This window comes from Tyto alba, unplaced genomic scaffold (assembly GCF_018691265.1).
Source record: "Tyto alba isolate M040663 unplaced genomic scaffold, T.alba_DEE_v4.0 Super-Scaffold_27, whole genome shotgun sequence".
NCBI lineage: Eukaryota > Metazoa > Chordata > Aves > Strigiformes > Tytonidae > Tyto > Tyto alba.
The window spans coordinates 19,767,752-19,785,617 of NW_024881301.1; the positions used below are offsets into that span (position 1 = coordinate 19,767,752).

General features: G+C 36.5%; 1 protein-coding gene across 1 annotated transcript in view; it reads right to left on the reverse strand.

Moving 5' to 3' along the window:
* Window positions 1-428: 428 nt before the first annotated feature.
* Window positions 429-17,866, reverse strand: part of FBXO15 (F-box protein 15) — a 28,188-nt gene continuing 10,750 nt past the window's right edge. The window contains exons 4-10 of the mRNA XM_033010694.2: window positions 17,584-17,826; window positions 17,082-17,291; window positions 15,047-15,176; window positions 12,618-12,700; window positions 11,253-11,398; window positions 5,057-5,181; window positions 429-1,531 (exon numbers count right to left, since the gene is read on the reverse strand). Of these exons, the coding sequence (XP_032866585.1) occupies window positions 1,262-1,531; window positions 5,057-5,181; window positions 11,253-11,398; window positions 12,618-12,700; window positions 15,047-15,176; window positions 17,082-17,291; window positions 17,584-17,826 (1,207 nt within the window). The 3' untranslated portion in view covers window positions 429-1,261. The remainder of the gene's footprint in view (window positions 1,532-5,056; window positions 5,182-11,252; window positions 11,399-12,617; window positions 12,701-15,046; window positions 15,177-17,081; window positions 17,292-17,583; window positions 17,827-17,866) is intronic.

A 17,866-nucleotide genomic window follows, 5' to 3' on the forward strand; every position in this document is an offset into this window, starting at 1 on the left:
TGCACTGGCTAACCACCAAACACAGAAATGTTTCGGTTTCTTCATTAGGCAAGGTTATACAAGTCAAACTAGAACTGAATCAGCCTTAATTGTATTATCTTTGACATTTACTTTAAGAAACAACCCTACCACTGCAGTATAGATCTTCTACTGTCTCTGTAGTATAGAGCACAAGTGTTTACACATAAACATTGCTTGAATGAACCAATTAATGTACTTAAATGAATAAAGAGAGGAATTATTTTTAAGGAAATCACTATCATAATAAAGTCACAGAACTCAACAATATACTATGACTTATAACATGCTATGTAATGACACTGGAGTCCCAATCTCATGTCATTTTATTTTATTTTTTATACAGGGAGTAGAAGATTTAGTCCTAAAGTTACTTCAAGGAATCTGAAAGATCAGGCACAAACATTCAATTTTTATATGAATATTTAATGTTAGATAAGCAGTATCATATATGCACTGTTTCCAAACCAACTGAATGTTAAGTACCTTATGAGCAGATATGAACTCAGCTGTGCTGATAATTGGGACGCTTATTCATAGGCCAATACGTGAGGCAAGTATCTAGACTCAGACAGAAGGTTAAATATGGGAAAACAGAGCAAACAGAAATTTAAAGAAATCTCACAATAGATATTATATGTGATTTTCTTAACAAATGCCTTAACTGCCATATTGTTCAGATGTGTGACTTCCTGTCTACCTTTTAAATCCTCTACTAGGATTCAAGTGAAGTATTTTCTGAAAAAAAGAAGTATTTCTGTATTTAACAAAACCTGTCAAAAGCTATTATTTACCAATAACCCTCTAACAAATCTGAATGGAACAGCACACACGCTGTTTTACTACTAGGCATAAAAGTCAATGTTCTCAAAAACAGTGTAGCTTACATAAGGTAAGGCATCTTCACAGTATGGCTCTCACAAGAAGTAATTTGTTAACCGTAAGCCATAGTAACAAGTATGTATACAGAAAAATATTCCTGAAAATAATTTCAATATACCCAGTACCAGAAACAGACTAACCAAGTGATGTTCAACAGAGAAGAAAAAAATTCATTTATATCAATATGTCTCTTCAATCTCTCCAATGCCAATTAAAAAAAAAAAAAATATGCAATTGCACTTGTTAACGAAAAACTTGCAGGAACAGTCTTATTCATTGCTATAAATTTTAAACATCAAAAGTTTAGTGTGTTTTTTGCCTTTTTTTTTTTTTAAGCAAGGAAATTAGTGACCTAATTAAGTCAATAATTTGTTCCATACCAGTTATTTACCTTTTTGGTGCTTATATAAAGCACCAAATTGACTATAAAATACTCCTTGGTTTCTTCCAACCATACCAATTCAACACTGACTTTACCCTCTGAATCTGCATAATCTGTGGTATAGGTATGACCCATATAGTCAAAAAGGCAGGATGCCTTGGAGGACAGTTCCATGTGGACTGGGGCACTGAAACACCAGAAGGGCTTTCCAGTTTCATCCAAGAGAGTAACGTCCATCACATAGCAGTCCTACAAACAGAAGCAGAAGAGATTATTTCCCTGTGCCATGGCATAGTAAGTAGACCTGTCCCTGATTTCAGGAGAAATATCAAGGGTTCAGAGAGCAATTTGGTGTATGAAGGCTAAAAACTCAAAATATAATTGATAGTGCTGCACTGACTACTGCAAAGCAACAAATGAGTATTTAGAGCTTTCCTACAGGAATCTGAATTGCAGCCTACAGACATCAAAAACTGTACTACAGAAGGTAATCAACCTAAACCTGACAATATTTCTTGAACATTTTTTTAAGCCTTTAACGTCTGTGTTTCTCAGCTATTAGTTACCTTACTATTTAAGTAACGATAGCCCTTTAAATATGAGAAAGAAACTTAAGTTTGAACTCAGGTGCTAACTTGTGTGAATGCAGCAATGTTTGCAAAGATACCCAAAGAGACTACTCTCAAGGCAGTGTACACACACAATTAACCTCATATGGCAGCTATAAATTAAAGGTATACAGTACTTTTTGAATGACTGCAAGCTTCAATTCCTATAAAGGTAATATTAATATATCTTTCTACCCTCCAAATAAATCTTGCTTTTAAAAATTCTTGAAAATATTTCTTTACAACGCTACACATCATTTTATAATGCCAAAGGCAGGATACGAATTCTAGGGCACTTGCAAACTGATGCCTTCACACATGCCTTAAAAGCATATACGTTATGTGTCATTGTTAATATCAGCTGTTACCTATTCTCATGAGTTCTGAATCACTAAATGAATCAGATTATCTTAATTATGCTCTATATATGCATTACTTCCAGAAGTATCATATGCTTCAAAAGCATAAACAAACCAACATCACCTATTCCTTGCCAATTAACTTAGAACGATACATAGTTGTGCTTCCATTGCTTATAGCATTTCTTTCACTGTTACTGTACTTCAGTTAAACAATACAGAGCATATGGCATAAACTGAATTTGTTAGTGTAGACTCTGCTGAAAATACAAAATTGAAACCAAATCTGATGATCATTTAATAACTTATACAAGCTATAGATTTACTTGAAACAAGAAAGAATTGCTATTTTCTGGTCTGATACCTTTCATCAAAGGCCAATTAAGAGAAATAAAGCAGGGTGGCCTTGAGTGTTAGTTTTTTTGTTTTTTTTTTTTTTCCATGTATTTCCAACTATCTGTACTTCAGCAATTAATTTTTTATTAAAAACCCCATAATTACTAAAAAAAAGCCCTTCTTCCTTAGAGTATTGGACAAAATTAAAATAAATTCAAAGTAGTGGTGGGTTCAGCTGCTATGGCTAATTTCATTTGGCCTTCATATGTTTTAAAAGTTTGAGAGATTTATGTTAAAAGCCAAATTGAATTCTACCCACAGCTATGTGTTGACATGTGCAATCTCTCACCACAAAATGAGGGGTTTAAAACAAAAATTGTTATTATTTATTTTTTCCTAGAAACAAATATTCAGTACAACTTACCCTGTAAGCACATAAAACAGAGCTACACTAAAGACTAGAGCCATATCTCTGTTTCCTCTGACAGTTAATTTCCCAGATTTTTATGTGGTACTCATGATTATTTTCATGGAATCAAAAATTCTGCCAAGCAGCTGCAAATAATGTAGAATCATAGAATATTTTGGGTTGGAAGGGACCTTAAAGATCACCTCGTTCCACCCCCCCTGCCCCGGGCAGGGCCCCCTTCCCCCAGCCCAGGGGGCTCCCAGCCCTGTCCAACCTGGCCTTGAACCCTTCCAGGGAGGGGGCAGCCACAGCTGCTCTGGGCACCCTGGGCCAGTGCCTCACTTCCCTCATCATAAAAAAAAAATATTCTTCCTAATATCCAATTTTAATCTACCCTCTTTCCATTTAAAACTGTTGTCCCTTGTCCTGTCACTACAAGCCTTGGTAAAAAGTCTCCGTCAGTCTTTCTCATAAGCTCCCTTTATATATTGAAAGGCCACAATAAGGTCTCACTGGAACCTTAATTTTCTGATATCTGTCCAACAGAGCAGCAAGATTTCCTACCTCACACCATATGCTTTTCAAGCAAATGAAGCTTATTCTGTAATTATGTGCTAAGACCCCACTAACTTTAACCATGCAAATAGTTCTAAGGAATTTAGTGGGATACACAATAAAAATAAAATTAAAATTATAAAACAAACTAATTCAAGTTTAAAATTTTTCAGAAGCTTCAAAAAAGCACCTATTCTGCATTATGGTTCTCAATTAACATTCACGGCAATTAAAAAAAGATGGTAAACAATTGCCCTAAAAGCATTTTCCGTTTAGCTTAAATTCCTTCTCATTACCAACATGCAGTATTTTTTATTAAAACACATAGGGGAAGGATTTGTTGTTCTTCTGAAAACAAAAGCCCAACTCAATAAAGTTTAGCACAAACTGAGAAAAAAATGCAAGTGAACAAACTGGTCAGTATGCAAACAAGGAATTTGAAGAAAAAAAAAATGCTATCAGCAATTAGAGAGGGAGGACTGAATAGAAACTGTAATTCAAGCTCAACTGTAGTTGATGTTCCCAACAGGTACCAGTAGATTACTAAATTTTAAGATAAATTTTATATTCCTCATTGCATAGAAAAATCGGCTGACACTATAAAGTAAAAAACAAATATGTGAATGTCTATGAGCAAAATATTATCAAACAGTACTCCATTTCATGCTTATGGAGGATTAGCAGGAACAAGTTTTAATAATTTTTCCTTTTTTCAATATAAGTGCCAAAATTGAAATCAAACGTTGAACCAGATCATTTTTCAGTGGTGCTTAGGTGACGTATATCAGAATTTTTGGTACTTCTGAAATATTCATGCAGCTGAAGTACATTTAAAAATACGCGTTCACCACTATTGCAAGATCTACAGAACGACTCCCAGATTTTCTTTAAAATCATTCTTTTAGGAATTATATATAAGAGAACAAGTGAGAATTCCTCTAAAACACAGTTAATCCAGCTGACCCATTTACATGACTCAAGAGCTAGCTGCTGACTGCATGAATGTGGACTGTAGTTTCTGCCCGTGTCCATTGGCATTTTAACATTTTCCAACAGTTTCTGAATTTCATCACACATACATGCTACAACAGAACTGCAGAGTATTTCATATTTCCAGGGGTTCAAGACTTATTACCTGAAAAAAAAAAAAAAAACAAAAACAAAAACCAAAACCCCTCACATCTGCAGTGCATTTTTTGTCCAGCATTTCCAAGCAGTGCTGGTCAGTCACAATATGTTTGCTGAGCAGAAAGCACTGGAGTCATCACACATGCATAATGGGTCTATCATGTAATCTAGACTCTAGGAGAAAAAGGGTAGAACTTTTTTTCCTCAAAATTCATATCACTTTTGTAATATCTGAATTGAGATTATTTTCTAGCTACAGACACCTTCCACAAATAAAAACTTGGTTTTTTTTTTTTTCAAATTATCATACTTAAGATGCATAAATATAATTCAGTTTTGAGATAAGCATTTCCAGAAACAAAAAATATTTCTGACTGACCTTTACATTGCCTTTAAACACATCTGTTTTCCAGGATAAGCCAAGTCTTCCAGTAAGAGGCAAGTGCTTCATACTATCCTCTATGCTTACAACTGTGAGCCTCAAATACCCATTTGCAATGTCACCTGAAAATATTGACAATATATAACATTATACTCCTACAAATCAAACTAAGCCCAAGTACACTGTAAATGTTCTCTAGTTTCCTCCTGCTCACCAATAAGGAACCCTGACATACACCAACAGCTAGATATCAAGCATATTACAGAGAATTTAAGTCACAGTTCGGGGCTTTAATTTTGTGATCCACAGTAGAAGCAGCAGATAAAAAAAAACATTGGTATATTTGAGTATAAAAATCTGAATGCCACCTACAGGACTTACACAAGGATGCAAGGAGCAACTTCCACGTTCAATATTTCAATTTCATGCCACCAGTGGCTTCATCACTGCCCACTCCCCAAAAGTCAAGCTCAACACATAACACAGGAAAGAAATTATGAGATACCTCCCCCTTGCCTTTTTTTTTTTCCCAAATCTCTCTGCTCTGTCTGGTAACTTAAATATTTGTTGTGGTTTGAGCCTGCTCAGCAGCTAAACACCACGCAGCCGCTCACCCACCCTCGCCCCCACTTGGGAACGGGGAGGGAATCGGAGGGGCAAAGGGAGACTCGCGGGTTGAGATAAAAACAGTTTAATAACAGTAACAGAACAACACGCTGACAGCAGGATCAGCGGGTAACGTACAATACAGCTGCTCACCTCCCACAGACCGACACCCGCCTGCTCCCAGCTGGGGATCCCCAACACAAAGGCACCACAGCCACACTCCCAGAAGTGGGAGCCCCTCCCGGCCCACTCCCGCCTTTATATAGTGAGCACAGTGTCACATGACACGGGATATCGGCCAATCGGGGCCCAGCCCTCCAGCTGTGCTCCCCCCGCCCCCGCACACAGGTGAGGGCACTGGGACCTGGGGAGCCCCTGGGGTCTCTGTGCTGCAGCACTCCTCCAGCTACTAAAACAAACAGGAACTCTATTTCAGCCCAAACCAGGACAATATTCCTATGCAACGGGGTCTAAGGATGACTATCAGTCCTCCCTGTAAAATATATTGCATTTAAACTGACAAGCAGTATGCCTTGATTTGCATCAAGTCTTTAAATTATGGATTTGTTCATTTTTTAAATAGCTTTCCAAAGGCTTTTATTTTCTGACAGAATTATTAAGATTTCTTTGTGCTTTTTTTTTTTTTTTAATTTTATTACTACACATAACCATATTTCTTCGGTCTGCCTTCCTCTCCCCCCAGCAGACATCAACTTTTTTTAATTGTTCTTTTTACCCTTGTTATTGGAGGATGAAAGTTAACCTGGAAGTCCAACAGTCTAATTATAATTGGAGTACATCATAACAAATAAGATCTCCGACTACAAAAAAAAAAAATGCATCACATCATAACACAAGCAGATTTCTTAGTACGACACTCCTTAGGCAAATTTCCTTGAACAAGAGGTACTCTCTTAGAGCAAATAAAAGCACACGAGACCTCAAAGAAAAAAACAAAGGAAAAAAAAAAGGGAACAGAACTAAGTATCTAGCATCGACAGGAGACAGACAGGAAAGGAGAAAAGGAATTCCCAGGAAAATACTGCTTGTCAGGATCCAGTAACAAACCCTAGATGGTAAAATGATAACTGAAGGGTATTGTATAGGTTTAAGATGCAAGTGGCAAAGATGAAAAAAGAGGGAAGTGTTTTTCCTGTGGTGGTTCTTCAGTCAAGCTCAAGTAGCAGCATGAGGCTGACAGAAGAAGCGACATCAGAAAGGCTGGCTTTGAGTTAAAAAGCTAAAGCCTTTGTGAAAGAGCAGCAAGCACCTTTGCCTGGTGGCTGCTGCAGGCAGACAGCTGTGGGCCAAGTGACAGAGAAAGAGACCCCACAGTTTAACAGAGAAGCCAGAAACTTCTCTGAGTTGGTACTGTGGAGTCAGGCAACTCCCAAGAGATGCCTGGCTGCAAACCAATGCTGGAAAAACATCACTCAAGCAGGAAGTCCAAAGAATACTTACTGTGTGGAGAAAGCAGCAGCCAAACACATGACAGAGGACAGAAACAGTAGGTTTTTCAGTACAGACACTGTCTGGAATAGGAGTATGAATACAGTGAAACCAACATGACTACACCCTGGAAATATTTTGTGTGATTGAAGGAAAATGCATCACTCCGACAGTGATACCCACTGTCTTTGCAGTGAAGTCCCAGAGAACTCAGTGAGGAAAATGTAAGCAGAATTCACTTTCAGGATCCAGCTCAAAGTGCAAAAAAGGCTATTAAGTTTATATCTACCCAAACGGTTCTGTTCCAAACCTCAGTAAATCAAATACAAATGACAAGATTTCATTCACAATAAAAGTATTTTAGATAAATAGTCAAGCTTTACCGAGTGGATGCTGGAAGCCCACATTTAAAGCTTTTACACAAGAGACTTTAAACAACATCAGTCAACAAGCACTTTTTCCAAAGGACTATTCAGTTATCTGCAGTTCAGATTTGAATGGAAGCAGCTATTCCTCTCACTCATTCAAACCAAAGGAAAATTTTAATGGAATAAAAACAGATTGAAAAAAAGCATACTGCTAATATATTTATGAAGTCCAGGACATCACTGTTATTGCATGGCATTAATAACATGAACTGCTGCATTGCTAGATGGGTCACCTGGCTAAGGTGTAAGTCATACATCCCCTACTGCAGTTACTTCTTAACTTTAAACCAGAATGAAATAGGTGACACGTATCAGGAATCTGAAGGCTAATCATTCACGGGTTAGTTAATCCAGTCTTTTTTTTTTTTTTTTTTAATATATATAAAAGCTCCATTGCAGTCCTCATATCCAGAAAAAAAAAAAAAAAAAAAAAAAAGTATGCCTAGAAATTAGCAAGAAGCCTAAATGCTAAATACTGAAATCTCCTCTTCCTCATCCCAGTCAGTGGAGATAAGGGCAGGGCAAACTATGTTAAACATAACAAAGGAAACACAGCGAAAGCAAATTGGACAGGGCTTTCTTCAGCCTGGTCTAGAATTCATTTCATTGTTCCTTTATAATATCTACAGTCTAGAGTTTATGCAAGACACATATAGCAGCAAAGCAGCCCTTTAATCAGTATAGGTTATAGGGAACAAATATTTACAAATAAAGATAATACCAATATAGAGAACATATATCATGTAGACAAACCTCAAGGGAAAGAAACAAATAGCCCAGTAGTTCAAAAGCACTTATTTTAGCTAAAAGTCAAGCAAGTTTGTTGTGCAAACCAAGCCTTTGTTGCAAGTTGTAATTTGACTGTTATTTTCACAGGGAAGGCTGTTCTTAACATTAATTTTGCTGGCAACAACCAGCCTTACCATGCTGAAATGGTCATTTAAACTTGCAAACCAGTCTTCAAGGTCAGGCAAAAGCATCACATCAGGCATTTCAAACGTTTACTAACAAATCTTAAAAGCTCTCCAAACACACAAATACCATCCCATTACATTTTGCAGGCACAACACATCAACTTACATCAACAAGGAATAACACCAAAAAGCCAAAGCTTAGGCTACCATATGGCTACAAAGCTATGCTTAAAAAGTTGAAAACCTAGGTAAATACATTTCAAGAATGTTTATTAAAAAGCTAGATAGAGTATTCATGGCTTCTATCGAGTCATATGAAAAGCCTGTCACAGCTTCCTGAAAAAAAGAAAAGTTTTCTAATACTTTCAATTCAATTTGAAAATATTTAGCACATTCACCCTACAGTATCTGTCAACAAGACCATATTACCAATTCTGTTTAAATGGAAGGTAGCATAAAATAAAATGATAAAAAAACAGCCAGAACAGTGGCAAAACAGCTAGTTACTGCAATGCAAGTATTAATAAGAGAAGAAAGATCTGAAGCCACATATACTCCATCCACTTGGCTCAATGAAGTGTCATATAGCTTTTTTAATTTAACGTTAAGAATTTTGCAGAAAGAATTTAAAATAGAGCAGCAAAATGAAGCACAACATTAATGAACACTAACAAAAAAACACACAAAAATAAAACTAAACGTGAACAAATAAATCAGTTATTCTGCAGAATAACAAATGGGCATTCCCTGATAACCTAGGAGTGTCTACAGCTTTCTAATGGATGCAAATAAAGAAGTAAAACCCCCAGTATAATAGCTGACAACTAATCTGTGTCTCTGGTTGTGGAAACTACCATTGGCATGTCACATCCTCAATTTAAAATAAATCTGGATTGGGTAGAGAATTTTAAGAAATATCAAGATCTCTCGCTATGTCGGAGACCTCCATGCTTTAGAGCCCGCCCAGAGAATGGGACAAAGAGTATCATTAGAATGGAGCCTAAAAACAAAGCGCAGACCATCAAGTATAACCAGCTTGGACAAACATACATTGTTGGCCATATTCAGAAACCCCATGTTTACCAGAAGGAGCAAAGTGAACAACAAATTACTGTGAAGATATGTGACAGCAGACAGCCATAAGATGCCTCACTACATCATTTCTGAACACAAATTATGGAGGAAATCAAACATTTTCCAAAAGGAATTATTGTGCGAGTACATGGAAGGAACTAGATGACAAATGAGCTTATAGCCTGCAGAACCATGGCTTCAGCTGGCTGATGTGCTGTGAGAGCAGAATCTAGCTGCTGTCACACAGCTGAAGGACACAAAACCAAAAGAGTTCAGAAAACACTCATGATCATAAAACACAACTGTAGCTCCTGGACATTTGTTACAATTTGCATAAACATCAACTTAATCTTTACCAGAACTAGCTTCTAAGCAGCAAACAAGTGATACCAACAAAGAAAATGTGCCACATACTGCTTTCTCTTGTACAGCTGTATTGTTAGGATAGAATTCTTATTTTAGAAAACAAAACATGACATTCACCTAAAAACAAACAAACAAAAATACCATCTGGCCAATTTACAAAATAATTTTTTTATGAGGGTAGAGAATTACACCTCTGGAAAGATTTCTATTGCTGCATGCATAACATTTCACTGATTTTTTACCCTTATAAGTATTCCTTTATTTCAAGCTTGGAGATTTTCAGGAATCTAAACCCATGTATGTTTCAAATTCAAAGGACTACAACACTCCATCCACACTGTGAATAAGGCTACAGTCTAAATTACTTTTCTTGGAGTCATCAAATACAAATTTAAAAAAAAAAAAAAAGTCATGAGGAAATTTATTCTAACACTAAAACCACTCAAGCCTGATAACAGTGCCCTCTACTGTCTTCATCGAAAACAGTATTTTCTGAAATCAACAGAAGGCTCATTAGTACTGTTATCACAACAATACTGGGGAGCAATAATTAATTTACAGTACTTAATTTTAATTGTTTAATTTTAAGTTTAATATTTTAATCTGTCTCTGCTGGCAGAAAGACAGTTGTGTAGCTGTAGGCAGGACTGTGTTGAAGTTAAGTCAACAGAGAGATCACCTATGTATTTTGCAAAACCCTAGTAGAATTATTAAATTGGGCTATACATGAATAACAAGGATAGTCAGTCACATCTCATTAAAATAAATGCTAAGAACTTAAAAAAAAAAGCAGCACAGTTCAAAACAATCACTGAAATTCTTTATCACACAATGAAATGATGTCTGAATAGGCAACCTTATATTGAACTAAATAAAAGCTATCAATCTTAAACTTCACAGTATATTCCACAAATATATTTAAATGTTTAACCTGCCAATACACCTAAAGTATACTTGAGAAGAAATCTACAGAAACAGGTCTCCAAAATGTGTGAGGACAAACTCACTCTCCCTTATAGATACAAGTGGAAGAAACATAAACCTGCACCAAAAGGTGTGCCACTGCTTTATTAACTCAGCACTGAGCCAAATGAAAATATCCTGACAATCCGCAGAACTTACATCTCAGGCCTGACAGTATGTCAGCACAATAGCAGGCAGGCTTCATACAGAGCAAGTTTATGACACCACACAACACACCATGCAGATATGAAGAAATCACACAAAAGAAAGAGAGCTTACTCTTAAAAATCCATTTGAGTTTCTCACCTTAAAACAGAGATATTGCATATAAGAGGGAAAATGAAACAGCAGGGATCATTTTAAAAGAAGACATTACTGTTCTGTCAACTCTACCTTTTCTGCAGAAGAGGCCCTTGAAAGTTCCACACAGGTAGGCACAGCTCCCACTGTGCATATCAAGATGTAGGTTGTAGTCGTGCAGTCCATATTCTGGGTCAACATCATCCAATACAGGTTTATGAGGCGGAAGGGTATATTGACTTTAAGAAAATAGTAACAATTGAATTAAGCAAGGGGGAATGACTTAATAGAAAGAGATACAGTAAATAGCCCTACACTGAGACGATCATCTTAGGAAAGGTTATATGAGGGGGAAAAAATTTCTTCTTAGAAAAGTTATATTTTCTTCTTTATTATTAATGCTTTTGAAAATCAAACTTCTCTAGTTCATCATACTTCCTTTAAGCTAATACAGTGTCTAATACTTCTAATCAGCTGTACGGCCCAACCAAAGGCAGAAAATATGGCAGTCAACTTTAAAAGGTACATCTGTTAAACTCCAAAATAGGGACTTGTTTACACAAAAAAAAATGCAACAGCTTAACTAAAAATCTAAAAGCCAACTAGCTACAGACTTCTCTGGAATAGCAGTTACTGAATAATTTTGTCTGTGCCTAACCTAAACAAGAAACTACTGCACACAAATGACCAGAAAAGCCCAAATCCCAGAGGCAACAGAGCAGCTCCTACATAGGATCCTATCTGACAGTAAGGGAGATGGTGTTAACTCTTCACCTCCTGTGTGAAAAGAGTCATACTAAGTTATAGAGGGCACAGAATGCTATCAGTAGATACAACAGTATCTGAGCAGAAAGCTGAGGGGTGGGCTGAGGAGAAATAAATCCCTCAAATCATCCTCTAAAGCTAAAAAACTCCATCTTTTAAAACAGTTTATAGTGTATAAACAGGTATTATATCATACACTGAAATATACACATATACACAAATACTTCATAGGAAATCCAGCTCATTTTTCAATAGGACTTAATGATAAACGCAGGCACCTTACGAGTTTATTAGAATTTTTTTCTCCCCTCTTGCACAGCTAAAGATTATTCTTCTACTTTCTAAAATGTCTCCCTCTTTTCTAGGTCTTTCAGACAGAAGTAGGAATAAAATGACTGCTTCTGAAAAGGGAGAAAGTATGGGCAATGTATTTCTAACTTTCTCAATACAGCAAGTACTAGTACACTTATGACTAAATTATCTCCTTAATAGCGTAACAATGGCAACATTTTAGTATGAAACTACTTCTACAGCTTTGTATATAGTTACCAGAACTGTTGGTTAAATTAAACAAGAATAGTTAATTAGTGCCTAAGTATAAACCTCTTACAAGCAGCCAATTTTAACTGCAAAACTCAGTGCTTTATTCAAAAGATTATCTTTATTACCCGCAAAGGAGAAACCAAAACTTACACAGTAGCAGAACCCAAAGTGCTTCTCTCAAGAAGTTGATGATAATGAAGACTCGCCATAACAAAAGCAATTTCATTTTTCTCCTGAAAAGTTAATTAAAGTTGACTTATTTTCATCTGGAAATATTTTTTCACAAGGTCTTCCTAAGCATTAAAATTCATAGATAAATGCTGTTGCTTATTACTCTGTCAGTTACCGTAGTCATGAGAGTAATGGCTTGCTTTAACACTTGGACTCCTATAACTGCTGTCTTTTCACAGGAGCACAGAATACATGTAAAAGATGACAGCATTTCTATATTATGGGGAAATGGAGGGAAACTAGCTATGCCAGGGCAAAAGTTATCAGCAGCATTCCATGAATTGTACTTCTCTAGCTTCTACTTACCACTTTAAACCAGATACCTAGAGTCAAACAGGCCTTACTCCCAGCTACTAAATACCTAAGCATCAAGCTGATTTTCATATGTAAGGAACTATATGCAAAGAGGGCTAACATCCGTGAAGAATACAGAGCTATTCAGTAGAAATATTGAATTTCAAAGTAAAACCCCCAGATGCCTTCACCAGATTATGTACTCCTGGGAAAATGGTAAAACATGCCTTCTATAGGCCTATGTAACTCAAAGAAAACTTCAGTGCTCAGTGCGAGAACTAAAGAGAGCCAAAAGTATCTATTTACTTCAAAAGCACAGGATTCTAAGATTTCAGCTCCTTTTGTTTTGTTTTAAATAAAAATGCATTTTAAAGTCCTACATATGCAAACACGTAAATCAATAGCAAAATTATTCACCACTAGCAGTCTATTATTGTCCTCATATCTCTGAGTTACCAAATAGAAAATGACATCCCCTATTCAAACTTTTTTTTTTTTTAGCTACTCCTGTACTTTTGTAGTGCAAAACTACAGCTATAAAAGTTCTCAGTCTTTCTGTATCCAAATACCAGAAGGCCCACATATCCTGTCCTTGGTTGTCAAAACTACTAGCATAAACAATTTCTGCTATGCAGCTAAGATATGTGTAAAAAAAACAAGATGTGTGGCATTTATGATTATTACACCCATCTACAGTTAACTGCGTAATGTTACTCTGCCCACACAGAGAATAAGAACAGCTGTTCAGAAAAGTAAGCAGGAAAAATCTACTGGAGCGAGACATTCAATGCTTAACAACTTTGTGGAACTCAGTTATGATTGAACTGTTTCCAGGTGCTGAAAGAGTTCTCTTTCCAAGCATGGCATGGGGTAATGTGCTAGCAAGACCATAGGGACAATGTCACAGGGACACCAATCTACTAAACTTGTGAAGATACAAAATAAATGGCTGTTAACTTATTGGAGCTTTTAATTGACTGAGATAACCCATAATAGGCTCCTGTAGATCAGCCAGTCTCAAGTTTTCTAGGAAATGGACACCTTTAAGTAAGAGTGAAGCAAATATTCCCTCTGTGGTTTTAAACAATTCTTCTGGTGATTGTGCACATTTGAGGTAGCAAGAATTTCCAGCTGGAAACGAGACATAGTGTAGAGCAACTGTTCACAGGCTTCCTGAGGGAAGTTCCTTGCCAGTGCCAAATAAGGTAAGTCTACGTCATTAACATGGCTGGGGAAGGAAGAAGGGGCTGATACTTCTGAATTCAGTCCAAGAGCAGAACACCTGAGATAGGCTTCCATAGCACCTGACCATATGCAACTTCAGGCAGACACCTAGGTCCCAGTGTATTCGGTGCAAAAATACAGATTCCTTTACAGTAGAAGTCTACTTCAGATGTTCCGCACTGCTCTCTAAAGACATGGATCTCTATGCACAGCCTACAGAGACTAACCCCTCTTAACCTAGACACTCAATACTAAGAATTCAGTATCCCCAAAAGGCCACGATTTACAGCATTCCTACTGCTGGAGCATGGTACGACTACCTGGTGATGTGGATTAAAGGAAACAACTAGCAAAGATCCCTTGTGGGAATTCATCACTTTGAGTGATGGGGACAGGGCAAGGCATGACTCAGGGGAAAAAGCACATCTCTCCTCAAACCATTCTATTTAAAATGTCTTTAGGATATCAAAGTTTGGCATGTGAAGACTGCAAATTAAATGCAATTGAACACAGAAATAAGATCAGTACAGTATCTAATGTACTGTGATACATAATTGTTCTTTTAATTAGAGGTGGATTTTTTTTTAAAAGTACAGACACTCCTGCAACAGCTCTTCAGAATGCAATAAATCATCAACTAGCTGTCCCTACCTGTATTTCCTTGTTAGGCCAGACAAGCTCTTTTAAAATCCAACAAAAAAAAAAAGGAAGATGGAAAAAAAATTAAACAACAAAAGAACCTGAAAAAACTCCCAAAATCCCAAACCACAAGACAGAAAAATCTTTTTCTTCAAGTCATAATAAAGTATTGAAACAAAACGTTATCTTACCTTCCAAAGTCCTACTAAGAGTCCTGGATTCAGACTGAAGAGCTGGACAAGCTTATCAGCACCAACTGCTGCACTACTTTCAGTCAGGTTAGCAAGACAGTATTCAGCAATTAAAGAACGTCGATGAGGTCTTTAAAAAGAATATACAAAATGTAGCAACAAGACTATGTCTCCTTATTTAGGTAAAAGTTCAGCCTAATTTCATTTTTAACTCTGAAGTCTGACCAACAGCACATGATGAAAACAGTTTTGAAAGCGTTCAGCATGCACAACCACAAACTACTTCTGAACAACTACAGCATACTAGCAGGATGTCAACACCTAACAACAAAAAGGAACAAAAGTCCCATAGGATGGCCTAATAAGCTACTTAAAGAAGAAAAACTTACATGCTTGCCCAGTATTTCAAAATAGCCACAGAATTACTTTATAATTTGCTTTTAATACTATGTTGGTACTAGATGGAATCACTGAACATTTGCCAGAATGAAGCAAGCTACTAAGAAGATAAATTCTTCCTCCACAGAAGTAAAATTCCAAGGAAAGGCTAAAACCATACATATAATAAATTAAAAGCTTCTGCTAGAGGAATCTTTCCTTTTTTAGAAAATTATGTCTAGATTTTGCCTGTAATTAAAGAGATTTCACTTCATACACCCTTTAACTAAAGTTCATACTTCACAGGCATTCTTATTGGCTGGTGATGTGTAAAAAAGCAGAAAATGGAGTCTGTGTTACCTATTCAGAGTTGAGAAATAACTCTTTCTAAAACCCTTCACAGACCTAGACTCTTATATTCAAAACTGTTCCTAGATTTCCCAACAGAGTATCACAGTAGTACCACCTTCCACTACACACTATTAGGAAGGCAGGAACCAACAAGAACTTTGTCACATTACCTTGAACTGTAAGATTTGGGGCAGGGATGGGACATCAACCCTTTCCATCTTTAAGTCAGTCAGGCTGGTATAAATACAGGGACTTTCCCAAAGTTCCTGCACTAGCTCCTTACAGTCTTAACATTCTGAGTAACAGTCTGATATTTGTGGAACGATTACTTTCATGTATATTCACAAGCTCTAACAACTTAGGATTCTGTGAAATAAATACATTACCTGTCTGAAATTTTCTGTTACTATTTTCTACATATGTATCATCATCTTGGTAAAACAACTGTATTTCCCATATAATTTGACTGCAAGACTTGTTTAGCTGACTTTAAACAAAAGGCTTCTCTTGATGATTTTTTTTAGGCAAATACTTTACTTCTGCTTGAGGAGCCATGGTTTTTGTAAGTGAATAACAATTCTCTTTTCAGAGCTCTACCACTAGGCATTTTGTGTAAGAAGCATGTAGCTGATACTGCATATACTAAAACAATATATAAGACAGACATGTGGAAAACGCCTTGACAGCAACCAAATACATACATACCTCAAATACATACTTCTAATTTAAACATCTTTTCCAAGAATGTAATGCCAGAAAAATATTGTACACACAAGTTACAAAACAACAACTATTCCACATTGTGCTGTGGACTATGTTTTATAAATATGCAGGTACTTATAATGTACATGCAGCCAAACACCAAGTTCCCTAAATTCACAAACACACCTATCAGATAGAAAAAAATAAATGTTAGATTACCTAATTGTAGCCACATAAAGAGTGATGAACTGTTCCAATCTAAATGTCTCACATTAAATTCTCTCAGATTTATATGTTTGTTTAATGCTCATTTGTACCTATGCCTTAGATTCAACTTTCCAAGGCAGGACCTATCAGTCTTTATCTTGAATGCCAGTAGCTACATTAGCCTATGAATTAATGTCATAGCTTGCTGGATTGTATCTATTTCTTGCTGTAAAGCTCTACCAATGAAGAAAAGGACATAGGCTTTGGAAGAAATACTACAGAGAGGCTGTCCACAAAAGAATTAACTTAAATCAAACTAAGGTCAGATAGCACCCACAGACACATTATCAACCAGTTACACCAAAAACCCCCTCAAAAATCCTATGTTAAAACTCACCCATTCTTGCTGGCAGGTCTGCTTTGGTCAGGAAACACGGGAATAACTCCAAATAGTTTTAGGGTTGACAGGATGTCTATGCATGGCCAATTTGTACTGTACCAAAGTATAGTAACAGATGTGTCCTTAAATGATAGGTTAGCCTTCTCCATTACATGTTCCTTTCCATTTTTGTCCTTTAGAACAATTATCCAACTCAAGCCACAGGCTCTGTAATTTAGGAATTGAGAGGGAAGAAGAGTGTTTAAAAAAAAAAAAAAAAAAAAAAAAAAAGATTCTCAAAGTGACAAAACTTAAACTGTGCTTCCAACAGAATTTTTAAATTTCTACTAACTGCTACTTATGTTTCTCAGGCTAGGTCATTTACAGGCTATCACTGCATTTTCCCATTATGATATGCATTTTATAGCACCATTTCCATATCCCCCCAGCATTTCCAAAGCCATTAATATTCTGTACATTGTTCTTGAGTAAACATCTTTTGTGACAAGGCATTGCTTACTTCATAGCTTCCTTGTTTTTACATGGAAGACCTGTACACGGATCTACAGGTTTAACAAGCCGCATTACTCTAGTTTTGACAGCAGCTATTTGTTTGAAGATGTATTCTTTCTTCCAGTACCCAGGCTTTCTATCATGTAGAGCAGCACAGCCCAAGGAAACAGTTTCTGTTTGTTCAGACTTCACTGTCCAAATTGTCCTTTTTGGTTGAAAACAGCTGGAATAGATTTTCAGCCAGATTCCACTGAAAAGAAAATAAACCACAAACATTTCAAGAATAGTTA